At 37.8% G+C, this 20,039-nt stretch overlaps 1 protein-coding gene across 1 annotated transcript in view; it reads right to left on the bottom strand.

Moving 5' to 3' along the window:
- Window positions 1-20,039, bottom strand: part of UNC13C (unc-13 homolog C) — a 444,227-nt gene that overhangs the window by 248,374 nt on the left and 175,814 nt on the right. The window contains exons 10-12 of the mRNA XM_075208024.1: window positions 17,052-17,221; window positions 6,826-6,941; window positions 4,339-4,502 (exon numbers count right to left, since the gene is read on the bottom strand). Of these exons, the coding sequence (XP_075064125.1) occupies window positions 4,339-4,502; window positions 6,826-6,941; window positions 17,052-17,221 (450 nt within the window). The remainder of the gene's footprint in view (window positions 1-4,338; window positions 4,503-6,825; window positions 6,942-17,051; window positions 17,222-20,039) is intronic.

Raw genomic sequence — 20,039 nt, 5'->3', positions numbered from 1 at the left:
TCCAATGTTCTAAGTGTGACTGTATTACCAGCTTCAGATAGTCAGAGTGAGAGGCTTGTTGCAGGATGATCGTAGTGGTATTGATGCTCTTTACTCAGATTGATTATTTGTAAAAGAGAATTACATGCTAGCATTTATTGACTGTTATACTTGCTCAGCTCTAGAATTATTTGGGTGATTTATATATTAATCTGACAGGTTGTCTATTTCTATTGTCAATTTAAGATCTATTCAAAGCTAACATACTAGTTTATTCTTTGTCTATATTAGTGTGTGGTCAGTTGAGACAAGCAACCAGGTTTAATTTGTGTGTGGTTTCCCTACCAGTGTGGTAGGTCCGTACAGGAGGAGATTGAGAGATGAAGTCTAATCGTGACTGAGAAAAGTGTTGGATCTATTATAGGTTACATCTATTTATACCATTCCACCTACTAGATTTAAACTCGTTTTTCCAAGCACCCTTCTCCTTAATAAAAGTGTTTTTTACATATATGCTGTGCTGTGTTATCCCTGAATGGTCCGTGTGGATTCAAATGGTTCTGTAAAGTTAACATCTGGTAATGCAATTTACCTACATATCCACAGACAGCAGCTTAGAAGACTTGGGTGATGGCACTGCACTGAAAGAGAGTACAGTGAGCACAGTATATCTCCAACACCCCATTCAAGAGTGGCGTGAGGGAGTGTTACATATATTTTACATTCCAACCTGGATGAAAGTGACCACTGATTGTTGGGAGCCCTCATTGGTCTTGTCTGTGTGCTGCCTGGAGTGTGTCACAACTTGGCTGCACAGAGAAGAAAACACAAGCCCACTCCTGACTACCTGAAGCTCTATACTAACATTTCTATTAAATTGTTATGGGGCAGGTTAGGATAATTCTAATGATAAATGAAGAATTAGTATTATTTTATTTTCAAAGACAAAATGTGTGTGTGTGAGGGGTTGGGAAGAGTATATTGGGGGGACCAGGGGCGTTAGGCTGGCTTTTTTCTAGGATGCCCAGAAACCTCGCAGTGGCCCTGGAAGCATCTCAGCCGCTATATAATGAGGGGAATAACACATTAAATAACTTTTTTCTTAGTGAGATTTGACATCACATGTCATTAATTGTTGTTATTTTACTCAGAAATATATATATATTTTTTTTTTAATTATAATTTATAATTAGGTATTTGGGTATACTACACAGTGAGATATATTGCCCCTTTCAAGTATCCAGGGATAGGCAAATATTCTGTTCTGAAATTTGTACTGCTCATCATCAAAAATATATTACTGTAAAGTGTGGGACATTAACAGCACATAGCTTCTAATGCTAAAGCATACAGTCAAGTCCATAAATATTGGGACATCGACACAATTCTCATATTTTGGGCTCTATACACCACCACAATGGATTTGAAATGAAACAAACAAGATGTGCTTTAACTGCAGACTTTCAGCTTTAATTTGAGGGTATTTGCATCCAAATCAGGTGAACGGTGTAGGAATTACAATGGTTTCTATATGTGTCTCCCACTTTTTAAAGGACCAAAAGTAATGGGACAATCGACTCAAAGGCTATTTCATGGATATGTGTGGGCTATTCCCTCGTTATTTCATCATCAATTAAGCAGGTAAAAGGTCTGGGGGTAAATGTATTAACCTCCGGTTACTTCAACTCCCGCGAGTTCGGTGTCTTCGGCGATTAAATTTAAAGTGGCGCTGCCTTGTAAAGGGAAACTTCCCTTTACAAGGCAGTGCCGCTTTAAATTTAAGCGCTGAAGATGCCGAACTCGCGGGAGTTGAAGAAACCGGAGGTTAATACATTTACCCCCTGGAGTTGATTCTAGGTGTGACATTTGCATTTGGAATCTGTTGCTGTCGACTCTCAATATGAGATCCAAAGAGCTGTCACTATCAGTGAAGTAAGCCATAATTGGGCTAAAAAATCAAAACAAACCCATCAGAGAGATAGCAAAAACATTAGGTGCGGCTAAATCAACTGTTTTGAACATTCTTAAAAAGAAGGAACACACCGGAGAGCTCAGCAACACCAAAAGACCCGGAAGTCTACGGAAGACAACTGTGGTGGATGACAGAAGAATTTTTTACCTGGTGAAGAAAATTCCCTTCACAACAGTTGGCCAAAACAAGAACACTCTCCAGGAGGTTGGTGTATATGTGTCAAAGTCAACAATCAAGAGAAGACTTCACAAGAATGAATATAGAGGGTTCACCACAAGATGTAAACCATTTGTGAGCCAAAAAAACAGGAAGACCAGATTAGAGTTTGGCAAACAACATCTAAAAAAGTCATTACAGTTATGGAACAACATCCTATGGACAGATGAGACAAAGATCAACTTGCACCAGAGTGATGGGAAGAGAAGAGTATGAAGAAGGAAAGGAACTGCTCATAATCCAAAACATACCACCTCATCAGTGAAGCATGGTGGTGGTAGTGTCATGGCGTGGGCATGTATGGCTGTCAATGGAACTGGTTCCCTTGTATATATTGATGATGTGACTGCTGACAAAAGCAGCAGGATGAATTCTGAAGTGTTTTGGGCAATATTATCTGCTCATATTCAGTCAAATGCTTCAGAACTCATTGGACGGCGCTTCACAGTGCAGATGGACAATGACCCGAAGCATACTGCAAAAGCAACCAAATAGTTTTTTAAGGCTAACAAGTGGAATGTTATGCAATGGCCAAGTCAATCACCTGACCTGAATCCGATTGAGCATGCATTTCACTTGATGAAGACAAAACTGAAGTGAAAATGCCACAAGAACAAGCAGGAACTGAAGACATTTGCAGTAGAGGCCTGGCAGAGCATCACCAGGGATGAAACCCAGCGTCTGGTGATGTCTATGCATTCCAGACTTCAGACTGTAATTGACTGCAAAGGATTTGCAACAAAGTATTAAAAAGTGAAAGTTTGATGTAGGATTGTTTAGTTTGTCCCATTACTTTTGGTCCCTTAAAATGTGGGAGGCACATATAGAAACCGTTGTAATTCCTACACTGTTCACCTGATTTGGATGTAAATACCCTCAAATTAAAGCGGAAAGTCTGCAGTTAAAGTACATCTTGTTTGTTTCATTTCAAATCCATTGGGGTGGTGTATAGAGCCCAAAATATGAGAATTGTATCGATGTCCCAATATTTATGGACTTGACTGTATATTTCATTTTGCAATATCGTGTAAACTTTTGCACTCAATCCACTTCCCATGGTTTCCAGGGTGCAAAGTCATGTCTAAGCATTGGTTACCTTAAATTCTTTGAACCCCCCTCTTAGTACATCAACATTAATACATTCATTTAACAGATAGCTTCACTCTTAGTTTGCTGCTAATCAGTGTAATAAACGTATCTATGGTATGCCTTTTGTTTTTGTGCCATGCACAATATGCTTTTAGGCATGTGGAGATCATGCTTCCAAGTTTGCCTAACTTGTACTAAAGCAATTACATCTAAGACTCGCTCTGACTCATCCACTGTCCAAACAAAATTCATATGCATCCCCAAAGTCATATCTCGGAGTATAAAAGCAGGGGACAACAAACTTCAAGATCTCCATAATGTCTTATAGTTAAGGATTATGACACACTCTATAATTATATTACAGTTTTAGAGACAATATTCACAGCAATTCACTGACGATAATAATAAAAATAATAATATTAATAATCTCATTAAATGCTATAGTGAAAGTATATTAATAATAAAGATACATTTTCAGCTTATGTTCTGGACCATACACATAACATTCTAAAACACATTTAGGGCCTGATTTTGAGTTAGGAGCAAAGAAAAGGAGCAAATTTGCACCTGGACAAACCATGTTACAATGCGAGGGGTAGAAATTGACTTATTTTTTGCATGCAAGGAATATACAGGCTGTTTTTTCATGTAGCACACAAATACTTGATAGTTTTATTTTTACACTGAAATTAAAGTCTAATAATCTATGACATGCCCTAACCCAACTATAAAGCTATTCCTAAATTTTAAATAATGCAAAATGGTTTTGTCAAGGTGCAAATTTGCTCCTTTTTTTTGCTTTGCTCCTAACTCAAAATCAGGCCCTTAGTGCTCACTACCAGTGAAACTCCTTAAGCAGATTCATAAATATGCAGTGACTGTCACTGTGAGTGATACAGCTTGGATATCTAGTATTCTGTCTGTAACAATAGGATATTCCTAATAGAAACAGCAAAAAAAAAGGCATTATTCACTGCAAAGTAGTTATGTGTTTCTAATATATATTTGCCTGTCTCCTCTAGGTTAGCACTCCAGCTATTTGCTTGTTCTTTGCTTGTTATTAATGGAGCTCATATACTTACGTCATAGCCTGATAAATAGACTCTATTCCATAGCGCATTGCAAATTCATCCACTATTTCTTGTGCGTCGTCATCAAAGTAAACTTTCCAGGCTTCATCTCCTTTCACTTCAGGGATCTTAACACTGCCATTATTCTGAACTTCTGTCAAGTAGTGGAATAAGTTCTGTGGGTAAAGTTTGTTTCACACTGTTAGAGGCTCCTAGACGCAGGATAGTGGAAGCTCAATACGTGATATTTTAAAACTGTTCAATCATTTAATTTCTCTTCACAGAACAGATTTCTATGGGGGTGAGAGGGGTGTCAGCTATCTGAGTGAGAACTCAATTTACTGCATCAAGTGAAAGATGACAGATGTCATGATATATATGATATTTTCAGTGGCAATCTGATACTTCAGAAGCAAACTGTAAGCTCACAGGTAAAAGGATAACAACATTGCTAGTCAGCCTGCTAGCACAAGATAACCTTACCACAGCTATCAAAGCCAACGCTTTTCATTCTCATGGCTAGAAAGGGAAATATGAAATCAAGAGACAACCACCTTCTCTCCCTTTAAACTACTAGAAGATGAGCTAATGGGAAATTCATGGCATCTTAATGACCACTGCAATATCACAGTGCTCATATTTATCAATGTAAAATATATAGTGCAAAAGTAAGATTGTCTTACAAGTATTTTGCAATAAACTGAAACTAAAGCCCAAAATGAATTAGTATGTTGTAGAGGAGATGAGCTGTGTGATATTGAATTTTCTTGGATTCATCTTGTTACATTTATTAATTAAAAAATATCAATACATATGCTGTGGCTTGGTATACATTTACTTTATGGGTACATTTAATAAATCTGCTCATATTAGGGAGGCACTTACCATAAACAAACACAATTTCGGGGATACTTGGTAATCATTCATATAGGTGTACCCTTAATCTAGACTGTTAGTTCCATGTTGTTCCAGATCACAATGTTTTTTTATGGAGGAAAGGTAGCTGAGTTCAGCATTTTTTTTATTTTTGTTATATATTGTACCCTTAACAAGGAGTTTTTCGCCTTATACCTGATGAAAAACAATTTCTCACCTTATCTCCTTTATCCACTCCCAACTGATAAACTCATTGGACCTGATTCATTAATGAACGCTAAGCAAAAGTAAGGCAAAACCATGTTGTATTGGAGGGGAAGGTAAATTTAAAATGTGATGGCAGATTTATAGTTGGGGTAGAACATGTCCTAGATCAACTTTAAATTTCAGTGTACAAATAAACTAGCAAGTATTTGTGTGCTATATGAAAAACAGACAGTATTTTCCTTATGTGCAAAATAATAAACTAATTGCATTGCAACATGGTTTTGTTCAGGTAAACTTGAGTAAGAAAACTTACTCAATTTTTTGCCTAACTTTCCTTAATGAATCAGGCCCTTTATTCCCCCTGAATGCTTCAATGTTTCTGCTGTAGTTCCTTGGGTAAAGATACTATAGCAGAAAAGTATCCTAAATACCAATAAAAAATTCTAGTGTCAGTAGGGAAGTAAAATTAATAGTGGAGAGTTTCTCTTATGTTTCACAGGGATACAATGTCCCGATTATTTTTTGATACAGAATGTTGTTATACAAGCAGACATGTACATCTTTACCTTTCTATTACTGTGAGAATATATGTTTCTTCTTCCCAAATAGAGGCTGCTATGATTATTACAAGGGTCATTCCATTTTAGAACATCAATTTAATTAGAGTATGGGATAAAGTATGGGACGAGTTATTACAGTATAGTAAGTGCATGTACGGAAATAGTTTTATTGTCATGGAAACCACTCTGCTCTCTAAAACAAAGTACAAAAATAACTTTATCTCCTGAACATATACATTGTCAGTTGTCAAACACATCAAATTTAGCCCCATTGCATCCTGTTTTGTAGATACTGGGGATTTCTAATTCTGTAAAGTAATAAATCTGCATATAAAACTCAAATGCAATTAAAGATTTGTAAGCCCTGTGTGAGAGTCTTAACAAAGATATGAAGCAATCTCCCAAAACACCCAAATAAAATGGTGATTGCATTGGAGTGTGGTGCACAGATCCATTACTTTTCACTTATTTGCATTTATAATCTAGAAGTCTAGCACCCATGAATCATGGGGAGTTTCTGTTCCCGTGTCTTCTCTTTGTTGCTGGTTCTGGATTCTTACGGGAATTCTAAACAGAGATGTCATTGTTGTGCTTCTGCTCTTGACTTTGAAAGCTTCATAAAATGTAAAGAGAGGAAATAACCAAACAACCCAGAGCCTGTGTAATATATTGGGAAAGCAGTAGGATCCCTAGAGCTTCTGAACCCTGATGAGGTTGCTACCCCTGTAGCTATTCCATTGCTCCTTTATTCCATTTAACATACTTTAATTAATTGTATTAAGTAGATTTCTTGTAATCTCTGCTACAAACCACAATCTTCCTAGAAGTGAATGGGATTAGCTCTATTCTGTCTTACCTCATGCAAACAAGTGTACTGTATGTGGTAAGGAGGCACATTCTCTTCTCCCTTGATTTCAACATTGATTTTCATCCTAATCGCACCAGAGACTGCAGACTTATCTGTCCTTTTCTCTGAAATAGTGAAAAAAAAAAGACGAAGAAAGAAGTCAGCATGGAACAATATTATATTTTATCTATCAGGAGCAGAAGCATTTCTGGTCTCAATATTCAACAGTTTAAACCAAATGTCAGTTCCCAATGTTTGAATACATTACATTAGTTAAGCTTCATATAGTAGTTTTTGATACACCAGAGATACAGCAATATTTGTACTAATTAGGATGCAAGAGCTTGTTGTAGCAGCTAAGCAGTTGTAATTAAAGCTGTGCACAGATTTTTGGCTGTGTATATGTATTTTGCAAACAAATTCAGTTCCAGCGAGCGCTGGGCTGATATACAAATGACATTTACTGCACATGCTGACTTGGGAGTGTTATATATTATAATGACAAGTATAAGAAATATGTTCAAGAATCATGAATTCAACAATTATGTAATGACTGAACTGAGAAGTCCTGAGGGGCTCATGTTAAGTTGAACGCAAATGGCGTTATTGGCTCATAATAAGCTTTTTTACTTTTGCATAAGCACCCAAAGCACTAATTACAAAACTAGTAGTTTGTGCACATGCTCAGATGCAAAAAGTATATTATATACCAACAACGCAATTTGAGTTCATCTTAACATGAGCCCCTTAATGTGAAGCCGAAGAATAGGAGAAACCCATGTACAACAAAGAAATATGCCCATTATCTGTAACATGCTACTGTGTCATCATATAAGGTTTTATCTAACTGATTGTTTTAAAAGGGATATTTTTCCTTGACCTTTCCATTCCGTTTGTCTGAAGGTCTTTTAGAATGCCGTCATTTTCTGACTAGGAAGCTGTGGCATTCTAAAGCAGGGCCAGATTAATAAAGGGCCTGATGGAGCTGCAGCTCCAGGCCTACACACTGAAATAGGCCCATCAAGATCATATAGTCTCTGCTTAATAGTTTAATGAATGAATCATCCGTGCCGGGACCGGGAGAACCTCTCTTGGTCCTTGTGACTCATAAGGATTGCGTCTGCTGGTGGGCTGGCTTTACTTACAGTAAATAACTGTAGCGGAAGTACCATGCGGCATGCCAATGACAGGACAGCTCCTATCTGCTTGCCATGGTGATGTCACACACATTCTTCTCTCACTCACTGCAGAGACTGTCTCTCTGAAAGCATTCATCCAGGAGAACAACAGGCTCTTAATAGGCCCATGTAGCCCTTAATCCTGCCCTGTTCTAAAGTGATGGTATTCATATTCTAAAACACCTGACTGACGCTGCCTCTAATCTAAAATACAAATGCCGTATATAATAATGATATATAAATATATCTCTATCAGAACCAATTATATTTGATTATGATCATGGAAAAAAGTAAGATAACTTGGCATGTACAGCTGATTTCCTACTAAAGAGCACTGCAGCCAGAACCTTTTAGTTGAAAAATACTCATAACTGGGAACAATAGTTTGCACTTAGCTGGAGAGCAAATCAAAATGTAGTTAAAGTTAAATATTTCAAGTTAAGTCAGTATTTACATATATATTAGTCAACTTTATTAGTAACTTTTTCATTTAGACTAACGTTCATTTTAGTTGTAGTGGTCCTTCAGCAGAAAAGCTTGACCAATACACACCCTATGTTGTATTGCACAGCACTCAGAACGCACTTCACTACAGGAAATATGCATGTCTTTGAATTTTTGCACCTTGTACATCAACACTGTAGTCATGGCAAAAGGTGTATAGGGATTATCATTGGGGGGAAATACAACACACAAGCACATTTTCAGTTACGATAAATTAACAAAGTCCACATTAATTATAGTAGAAATGTGTATTGTACACAATATTGCACACATATAGTCCAGGCCAGGGATATTGTGTAGGATCAATTAAGAGGTAATAGGTGCATAGCACTGGGGCTAATGCGGCTTTACACTCTGCTGGGTAGAGATGCCTGAACTGGCATCTGTGTTTCTCATCAAATCAATACAAACATTTAAGAAAACATTTGAACATGTTTGAACATGTTGAAGCCGTTTGAGCTTTCAGCCTAGTTTGCCTTTCCACAAAGTAGCATAAAAATGTAAGCGTGGCTGACTTCAACATTTTACTTAAAGGCCCAGTAATTACAAGTTATACTCCTTGAACTCCCCATTAAATGATCTAAATCCAAGGAGCTGGCACTACTTACCTTACTGTTGTCAGCAAAGCAGTGGCAGAAATTTTCAAGGTCAATACTAGAACTTTATATTAGCTAATTTTGCTTTGCAAAACTTATTTTCACTGAGTGGGTTATTCACTGCTGGTACTGAGGATGAACTATGCACAAATTTCCACAGCAGGTCATATCTCGGGAACCTAGAAAGGGGCATGCCAACAACAGTGAGGCATAATTGGCATCTTCCAGAGGGTTCAGCCACACTTATAGATGTATTACTTAAACTATAATTTTATTATTTGAGTAAAGGGCAATAGTCTTACTACTAAAACTACATTGCAAAAAAATGCAGACATTACTAATATGTATTAGTTTATTAATAACAATCATTTATAAGGTATAAGGTATAAAATACCATGTTTGTGAATAGAAAGAAATTAATTAACAAGCAATCAGAATTTAGCTTTGATCAGTCTGGTCGAAATCATTCTATTGAAAACTATACGCAGCCTTTGGGATAATCAATAATCAGTGACACGGATTGATGTACAGTATCAGTTCATAGTTAATAACAGACATGGAATGAATGTGTCTGTTGAAGCATAAACTTATGTAGATGAAGCAGCTTTGTCTTGAAACAAAGACTGTTCAAAGTCTGTGCAGCCAGGTAAAAGAATGCAGGCATGAGATGTTAGATATACAGTATATGACAGGAGATAAGCAATTATCTCTGAATAATGATGGGTCAGATACAAAAGAGGTGTAAATTAAAATATGGAGTTGAGAAATAAGTCACATTGTGAAAGTTTAAAACTATATTAGTTCCCAAACTTTTTAGCAGTGACTGTGTAGAAACAGTAATTTCAGCAGCACTCCCACAATAAATGCAACTGATGAGTAAAGAAATGAATGTGACACTAAACACCCATGTGGTTTATTATATAACTTGGGTATTATTAAGGTGAATAACTCCAACAAACAAAGCTGACTCATTGAGAAAGCATGACAAGAGTAGCGAAAAGTTTTGATTGGGGAATGAACATCTGCTTTCTTACCAAAAGGGAGGCAAGTAATTATCTCTGAATAAATGATAGCTATGATAGAGCTTTGATTTTATGTGATACATTGCAAGTCGCTGCACACCTCTGCCTCGTTGCCACCTCCATAAACCTAATTGCTCACTCCTGCTTTTAACCACTTTCACTTATTGAAACAGTTTTTTGGAAAAATTCTGAATTCTCTTTTTCTATCCCAAGAACCACCACAATCTATGTTCAAAACGTATGAATGTAGAATAACTTCATATAACCCTTACCCATACTTGTACATGTCTTATATGCATTTAGAGTGTAAGCTCTACAGAACTAAAGGTTTTTTCCTGAGTGAATCATATGCCTTGAATCCTTTCACTTATCTTTTTAGGAGCTGTATAATGTATAAATATGGTGACTCAGAAAATGTTTACCATGAAAACATACCCTATACACAACATAATTGCATAATGTAAATGTGTTTTCGATCATTCAGACATATATTATTCTGCAGTAAAAAGGTACTACTCTATATAATGTGTAATTACAATATTAATATGAATGGCAGCTGCCACATTCATATACCTACAATTAAAACACATTAATGAAACAGTAGCAAAAGGGTCTTAGACTTTTGTATATGTACATCTCTAGCTTAGCACTATTATGTGATAACTGAACATAAGTGATAGATGAGAACCTTAGGGGGGAATTCAAATAGCTGTGAGGTGTCTCCAGAACGTCCGCGAGGTGCAAGGGAAAAAGAGCTGAGATTTCTTCCGTAATTGGCGTGATGTTCGCACGCCACATCGCCAGCAATTGATTTTCCTTACTGAATGTGCTTAACAAAAAGCCGTATGAATGGGGCAACACATATTGACCCATAGCAAAATTGTGTTGGTGCAACCTATGCAGTGGTGTAGCAAGGTACCTTGGAGCCTGAAAAGAGCACATGCTGAAACTCCCCCTTCCCTGTTGGTACAAAAACAAAAGTGCTGCCAAAGAGTGTCAGTACGATGCCAAAGGGAACGTGGTCAGTGGGCAAAGCTTGTACTAGAGGTTTAGAATAACTAGGCCTTACTCCAGTTACCCTCCCCCACCACCCCTCCAATCACTTGGGTTAAACAGAAGCAATTATTTTATTACATGGTAAAATAATAATAATAATGGCAGGCAAAATGTATTTATTTTTTTCAAGCTGTTTGTGTTATTGTGCTTTCTGGAAGTTGTAGATACATATCAATAAGCTGCCAATTATGTGGTAAAAGCACTTTCAAATATACTGTATAGGGAGCTGTGTTCAAAACAAATACAGGACTGTAAACCACTAGATGATTCCTCATTGTTCATCCCACATTACTTGCCTCATCACTTCATTCATCAAGTGCCACCCATCATACATAATTTCTCATCATGTGCCAGTTATTACTTGTTATACTCATTTCCTACATTACACACTTGTGTGACTCTACATGATGCTGTAAATTTGCCATGACCTTAACGTGTGCTCAGGCTAAAAGCAAGAGATGTGTAATTCAAAATAAATTAGATGCATCCACTAGGGAAAGATATGTCTGCCTTTTCCCTTAGTTCCCCAATTGATTTCCCAAGAATCTGCCTGAAGCAAACAATCGAAAATTCACACAATAATTATACAATACTCAGCTCTGGAAATAGTGGTGTGTGAACACGCTCAGATGTAAAAAAGCGTATTATACCCAGAAACATAATTTGCATTCAACTTAACATAAGCCTTCATATGTTTCCAGGACATGAATCCCTGCCTTGCGTTTAAAGTTCAGCAGTAGTCTGTCTCATTATGTCTGGGGAAAAATAGGCATGCTTACATGATATATGGACAGAAACGATGCAGGCACCTATAATATACACTATATGGGCAAAAATATTTGGGGCGCTTGACCATTACACCAACAGGGACTGTAATGATATTGTATTCAAATACATATACTTTAATAAGGAGCTGTCTCCCCTTTTGCAGCGATAACAGCTTCCACTCTTCTTGGAAGGCTTTCGACAAAATGTTGGAGTTTTTCTGTGGGAATTTGTGCCCACTAATTCTGTAGAACATTTATGAGGTCAGGCACTGATGATGGACGAGAAGTTCTGGCTCGCAATGTCCGTTCCAGTTCATCCCAAAGGTGTTTGATGGGGTTGAGGTCAGGGCTTTGTACGGGCCAGTCAAGTTCTTCCACACCGAACTCATCATACCATGTCTTTGTAGATCTTGCTTTGTGCACTGAGGCACAGTCATGTTGGAAAACAAAAGCGCCTTCCCCATAACTGTTGCCACAAAGTTGGAAGCATAGCATTGTCCAAAACTACTTGGTATGCTGAAGCATTAAGATTGCCCTTCACTGGACATAAGGGTCCAAGCCCAAACCCTGAAAAACAACCCCATAGCATTATCCCTTCTCCAACAAACTTCACAGTTGGCATAATGCAGTCAGTCAGGTATCATTCTCCCGGCATCCACCAAACCCATCTGACTGCCAAACAGAGAAGCGTAATTCATCACTCTAAAGAACATGTTTCCACTGCTCCACAGTCCAATGACGGTGTGCTTTACATCACTCCATCAGATGCATGGCATTTGTCTTGGTGATGTGAGTTGCTCTGCCATGGAAACCCATTCCATTAAGCTCCTGTCACATAATTTTTGTGCTTACATTAATGCCAGTGGAAGTTCGGAACTCTTCAGCTATGGAATCAGCAGAGCGCTGGCGACGTTTATGCACCATGTGCCTTAGCAGTCATTGACCCAGCTCTGTGATTTTATGCTGTTGCTGTTGTTTCTAACCACTTCTACTTTCTAATAATATCACTTACAGTTGACTGTGGAATATCCAGCAGGGATAAAATTTCACGAGCTGTTTGATTGCAAAGGTGGCATCATATCACAGTACCATGCTTGAAGTCACTGAGCTCTTCAGAATGACCCATTTTGCAACACAAATGCTTGCAAATGGAGATTGCATGACTAGGTGCTTGATTTTATAAACCTCTGGCCACAGGTCTGATTGAAAACACCTCAATTCAATAATTAACTATAATTGACAGGTGTGACCAAATACTTTTGTCCAGGCTCAGTTCCCCGAGAACCGAACACACCGGAACTTAGCAGATCCGAGTACCAAGCCAAACTGGCTCGGTACTTTCGCTTGCCCTCAGAATTGGAAACGAGGCAAAACGTCATCGTTACGTTGTTGGATCTCGGATCTCGCAAGTTTTTAATTCTGTAAGTACCGCCCTCCCCTGAGATCCAGTGCCATTTCAAAGACGCTCACAGAAGGGGTAGCACAGTTCTTGGCAGTCTCTAGTGCAGTTGGGCAGCATCATAGGTAGAAAAGAACGAGGAGGGGTAGCAGTGTTCTTCAAAGTCTCCAATGTCATTCAGGAGAGTTCCATTGCTCCATTGCTAATTGTCATTGCTGAAAAATAAATAATAGGGCTGGCAGGCTTGGTCTTCTAAATCTGCAGTTACATTATACTGTGTTATATAGGTAACATAAAAAGAGGAGAGCTCCAATGCTCCATTGCTAAATGTCAGTGCTGAAATAGAAGTCACATTGCACTGTGTTATCAAAATGGATTCACAGCAGTACACAGAAGACCAGGAGCACCAAGCAGCTGCTGGTACCAGTCACGATGATAGTAATCCCTCTACGTCGTCTGCTAAAGCCTTTGCAAAAGTGCATAATGTTTTTAAGTCAGGGAAACAAAAATGTAAAAAAACACCTTTTACCTTGGTCTATAAAAAAATAATCCAGGCAAAGTTATCAGAAGAAAAAATAAAATTGCCAACATGCCATTCTACTGACACAGTGGCAAGGAAAGAATGAGGCCTTCGCCTTTCTCTATGAGCACTTGTTCTGCAAATGTCACAGAGGCATTTTCTTGTAAGGTCAGTCATGACCAAGCAATACCTTGTCATTTGGACTCCAAAAGTGGTGTCCAAATACTTTTACGTGTAAAAGTCGAGCTGGAAAAAAACCCAGTAAGGCATTAGAGGAAAATGTATGTTCAGATTCAGAAATGATACAAATCCCTGAGGTGAGTAAATCCACGAGTGCTATGTGTAATCCTGACCTGTCTGATAGTGTACCCATAAAGAAGGCCCCTTTCAGCATTTCTGCAGATGTGTGCATGAACAGCCAAGTGTAGCCCGTGATACACAAATTGAGGATGCCACTTTGGAATTGCAACAGGATGAGGGGAATATTTGTGTAGCTGACGAGGGCGCTAATGAGGATGTTGATGAGGATAATGTTGTTTGTGTAAGTCCTGCCCCAGTGGAAGCAGTTCTTGCACGTGGGCTATATTTGCTGAAATGTATAGCTATTTGAAAATCACATTATGTAGTATAAATCCTGGAGTACTTACTGGTGTTTCTTACTAAGTTTCCAAATGATTTTGACTTAGTGCAAAGTCCTCCCTCTTCACCCCTATATCTCTTGTCAATAATCTAATTTTGCAAAATGAAATCTAGTTTCTGCACTGCACTACTCCACATACGGCTGTGCCTACACTATATTTCACTAAGACACCTTCACTCTGCCCAACACTAGTATTTTAGTTGTGGCAACTGATGGTCCCCCCCTAAATGCCCATCTCTGTAAACCAATGTTCTCACATGGAAATCTATCAACTCCTGTCCAAATCATGGAGCATGGTGGGTCTAAATCTGCTTTTGTACTGAGGAATGACCATTAATAAATGACCTCCACTCTATTTCTATAGTTTGGATTACATGAAGCTTCTAAACGAAAGGGCCCTTTTTTCAGGCACAGTTTCTCACCTGTAAACAAATCAATAAATGTAGTGGGGGAGATAAAGGATTACTACTAACCTTTCTCAAAGGAGCAACACTTAGCAACAATCAGCAATTAGCATTTACTATCTTTCATTGTGTAATTTGCATTAGACCAGTGTTTCCCAACACCATTGGTAGTGAAGGTGCATGCGATTATATGTGGTGAAAGTGATTGCACAGATCAATAGCTTCCCATTGCTCTGTGCGGGCACACCCCACCTAAGCTGTGCATGCATGATGAGCTTCCCCAGAAGCCGTGTGCACAGCAAGGGTGGAACAGATATGCATGATCACTCAACCCTAGACTGCACCCAAGAAGCGGCCGTGCCGGGATCCAGTTGACTTCACTGGTGCCCTTTTGGCAGCTCTATAAAGGGAGAAAAGGAAGCAAAGGATAAATTCTAGCGACTGATGCTATGTAAAACTCATAGACAACTGATGGCTACATTATCTGTTTGACACATGAGGTTACCATTATATGCTGAACAGCTAGGAGCTGTATAATATGCAGCAAACTGATGCTAAGTTCTGGACAACTGGTTGAATGTATAGTAGGCTTTTAATGGTGATATATTATATCATATTCTGGTCATTAATTTAAATGTGACACAAAATCGAGAAGCATATATACATACTGCATACAGAACTAATTGGTCACACACCGGGTCAGCCTAATACCATTTTAATGTTTGAGTCCTCACCACTTCTTTTTACTACTGGTATAGCCACATCCAATAATTGTTTATCCTCATGCAGGTTTAAAAATATTTCCCTACAATGAAGTGTGTTTGTTGGTACTGGTGGTAGTTAAAGGGTAGGAATACTTTCCCTCCACCCACACTACAGAAAGACATCGGCCATGCACTTGCTTGAGGGAAGTACATGGTGATTCACTCATTGTGAGAAGTGCAGTGACAGCGAGAGCAGGAAGTACTGGGAGCTCAATGATGGTTGGAGTGGTGAAGGTGTCGGGTGAATGAGGAAGCTCAGAAGAAAATTGCAAGTATAATAAATATGTTACTCGTGGAAAAATTCCAGGCAGGGGTGAAGCTTATCAAGAATGCTGACAGATGGCAAAGTAACCTGTCCAATTAGCATTTTTATACCTCTGCCAGTATTCTTTCAAGGTCCTTTCTAGGGCTTAACTAGCCAAATTTGGGGTGAGCAATTCAGGAACTGTGGGGGAACCCTGACACATCAACAGGAGGAGTGTTGTTTTAATAGGAAACCCATTTACCTAGACTTTTTTTTACTGCAGGAGATGTTGTTGTTCTCTATAACTGATGCATTTATGTGAGAAATGTAATTTTGCTTTCAACACTGTCATTTTTAGTGCACTGTAAAGTGCTGCTATAGAAGTGGTAACATCACATTATATCTTCAAACAACATAATAATTCTTAGATTTATGACAAATGGCACGGTCACAAATATCCTTACCAAACTCGCCTATTGCATAATTTATCTGTAACTCTTCTACTGCATCTGTGACCTACATATATTTCTTTTTCTCAGACTTAATTCAGTTAAATGAATATTTCATGACCTTACCTGGCTTTGCAGCTAGAGTATTTCTTGCAGATGCATGGTCTCTGTTAATGAATGTAAGTGAATACAAGGTGACCAGTGCTAAATCTTTTGAAAGACCAATGTAAAGGGAAAGTGAGCAGATGTATAGGTGCTTAGTTTTCAGGCAGTACAATGTTTTATGCTTATATTTGCCAGTAAAATGCTCAGATAGGAACAAAACATAAGTGAAAGTAGGGCATGGGCATGTTTTGGCGTAGTCTAGTTAAAAAGGTCTTTACACAAGAGCAAACTACCCAGACATACAAATCAGAAAAACACGATTGGACATATCTAATAATGATTACATCACAGATGTAGTGCATTTGTATGTATATATAAATACTGTATTTTTTTCTAGGCAGCATGTAAAATGTAAAACAGCTCTTCTGTAATGGTACTCATAATTTCCTTGTATGATTGCTTCGTTTCATAGAACCTATATTTATTACTTATAACACAGGTTCAAAACTCATTATCATTCTGTGATTGTACTGTAGTTGCTTTCTTTTTCAAATCATAAGCTTGCTAAGATAGAGGCTGGCACTCACCTAAATTGTACCAGACATCCATTTCTCCACTGAGAGTTCTCACGTCAACAAACGTTTGCCCGAGGAAGTCATCCGACTCTTTTTTGAAGTGTTGTTTCACTCTGGACTTTATATCATCATCTTCATCCCAAACCCTCACTTTTATTCTGTCTGTAGAGTTGTGGCATTCGCTACGGGTGAAAAAGACATCATACATTATATATATATATATATATATATATATATATATATATATATATATATATATATATATATATATATATATAGTCTCCATTGTTAAAACACAAAACGTAAAAATGGCTGCTTGCTGTTTCATCTAGAAACCAAACAGTCATATAAGTTGAAAGAGCACTTTGGGTGTTGGAATCTATATAGACATTTATACATAGCTACATAGTATATATATCCAATAGGTTACAGAACATATTGTACGCTGCTCTATAGATATTATTGCTGATTATAATGAACTGCGTCAAACTGTATTGACATGGAAAACCACTGATACCCTCACTGCTTATTCCATTCCACAGCCTTTGTTGCCACATACAGTATATTGCACTCACCTGCGGAATGGCCTGTACTCTAGAAACCCTAACTAGCTACAGAACTTTACTAGACCATAATCAGCAATGAAGAATAACAAAGCACCACATGTTCTTCACTCACTGGGTCTAGTAACAGCCACTGTTAAACAATGCAAAACTGTCTTTCCTGGCACACAGAAAAAGTGTTAACAAATGGGTGCTATTATTATGATGTAAACAGTACAACAAGGTATCATAGACTTACCATTATTTCAGAAATAACAGATGAGATTAGATATGCGCCAAATTGCACAAATAATAAGACAGTGGATAACAACTTGCATACTGTTATTTATAAACAGGAGCAGTTTACAAGGTGTCCTCAAAACAACCAATTCAATTTTTACATTTTAATTCATACAATGGTTTCTTTATAATAAATATTTTTCTCTTATACTGTGCTCTGCATCTGAGAATAAAGATATTCGCCATGTGGTTTGTTTGTTCTCCCGAGAAGATCCCTACTTATAATCAAAAGCATGTTTTTTTTCATTGGTTCACATTCCCATGAGCCTCGGCTGAGATAATGTTGGCTGTTCCATGAGTGGTTATAGTTACTTACCCTTTAATTATGAACAATTGTAAAAAAAAAAGAATTGTTTCCTATACCCAGAATGAAGATGTTAGAATGATTTTGTGTTTTTTGTTTTCTTTTTATAACTGCACTTAATTACGTTTGTGGCATATCACTTCTGAAGATAGCACATTAAAAAGTAATTATAAATGTTGTGGGGACATAAATCAAACTGTTGCAATGAGTTATGTGTAAATAGCACATTAATTGTTATTATATACTACCGACAACTGTGATCAGAAAAGGGCTTAATTTAAAAGCTTTCTTATCTTGCTACTATCAGTAGTCTCATAATAGATCTTTTTTGAGTGATGATTATTATTTTTAATATACTGTGTATTTAAAGGATACCTTCAACCAAAATTAAAAAAAATATTTTTTAATGGAATTATGTGAGATAAAAAACAGAAAACCTCACAGGTACTACCCAATTCTCCGATGCAGTAGATCACATGACGTCTGTAACAGTCTGAGCAGGAACTTGCTCTTTTTGTAAACTGCTTATGCTGTTGTCAAAGCACTTGTCCTGTAAGCTTTCCACTCATCCAAATAGGAAGAGGGCAGAGGGACCCTTACAGAGATACTAGAAGCTTGAAAAAAAAAATGCAAGCCCCAAGCAAGAGTGATATAGGGGGGATATTACAGACATTGTGGGATCAGCTGTATTTGAGGTTCAAGAAGCGCAGCTAAATAAGATTTTTTTTTCATTTATAACACACAATTCAACAAAAGTGGAGGCCAGATGGGAGTTTGATTTGCTTTCTGAATAACATTACAGGCATTGTCTTTCCATTTTAACTCTAACAGGAACAGGGAAAAAAACTTTTCATAGGTGTTTATTATTTCATTCTAATGGACCTGGTTTCAGAGAAGTCCAGTTGACAGCGTGGAATGAATCAGGAACCAGCCAAGGTCAATGAAGGCAGAAGTGGAATGGAATCTGCAATCAGTAACGTAGACGAGGTCTAGCCAGTTCAGTAAACAGGTAATGTACCGATAGTAAATACAGCAAGGCAAAATGATAGGAGGCTCGGTTTAAGTAGCCCAGTGCTTCCCCTGATTTGTCACTGTTTAGTAATGGGTGAAGCTCAATGAGTGACTAGAATCCCTAAGAATAGTCTCTTAACAACTGCAGTATAAATCTCAGTGACAAACAAGAATGGGAACAAATAAGGCACACAAAAGCCAAGGATCAAGTCCCTGACAGGTTCATGCTATTATTACCCCTTGGCGTGGGATGTCCTTTTTCCAAGTCCTGAAGGAAACCCATAGGAGGAGCATGTACAGTCCTGTTCCACGCAAGTGGAACAAGAATTCAAACAGTCTGATGGAATATAGGCCACCAAAAAGAATGGTACAGTAGTTTCTGAGTTTTATGGGTTCCAGGATGACTTGCAGGCTACAAACCAAGAACTAAGCACAGTACCTCCAACCTCACAGATCAGGTAAAGAAAAGTGGATGTTGATAAGTCCACTAATTGTTATGAAAGGGTAGGTTGATGATTTTATTAGGGTGACATGGTATTGGCTCATTTTCATGGTCTCTCATAATATATGCAATGAGACCGGAAGGGTAAGTCACTCCTCAAAAGTTATCACCTTACTTGCTTAGCTGACATCACTTGATGTACTAAAAGTTATGATGATCTGTAAGAAATCATACTGGGTGAAGCACTCCTTTAAAAAGATACCTTCATTATGAGAAGAGATACTTTATAGTCAATATTCTTTATTTCTCATTTTATAGTTCCTTTCTGCTAATGACATCTGATGGGAATAGTAAGCACTGGGATGTAGCTGTAATGGTCTGGAGACTGAACTGGAGTCCAG

Source organism: Mixophyes fleayi, chromosome 4 (assembly GCF_038048845.1).
Source record: "Mixophyes fleayi isolate aMixFle1 chromosome 4, aMixFle1.hap1, whole genome shotgun sequence".
NCBI lineage: Eukaryota > Metazoa > Chordata > Amphibia > Anura > Limnodynastidae > Mixophyes > Mixophyes fleayi.
Note: the sequence above shows the minus strand (reverse complement) of the source record. Positions and strands in the feature narration are given on the sequence as shown.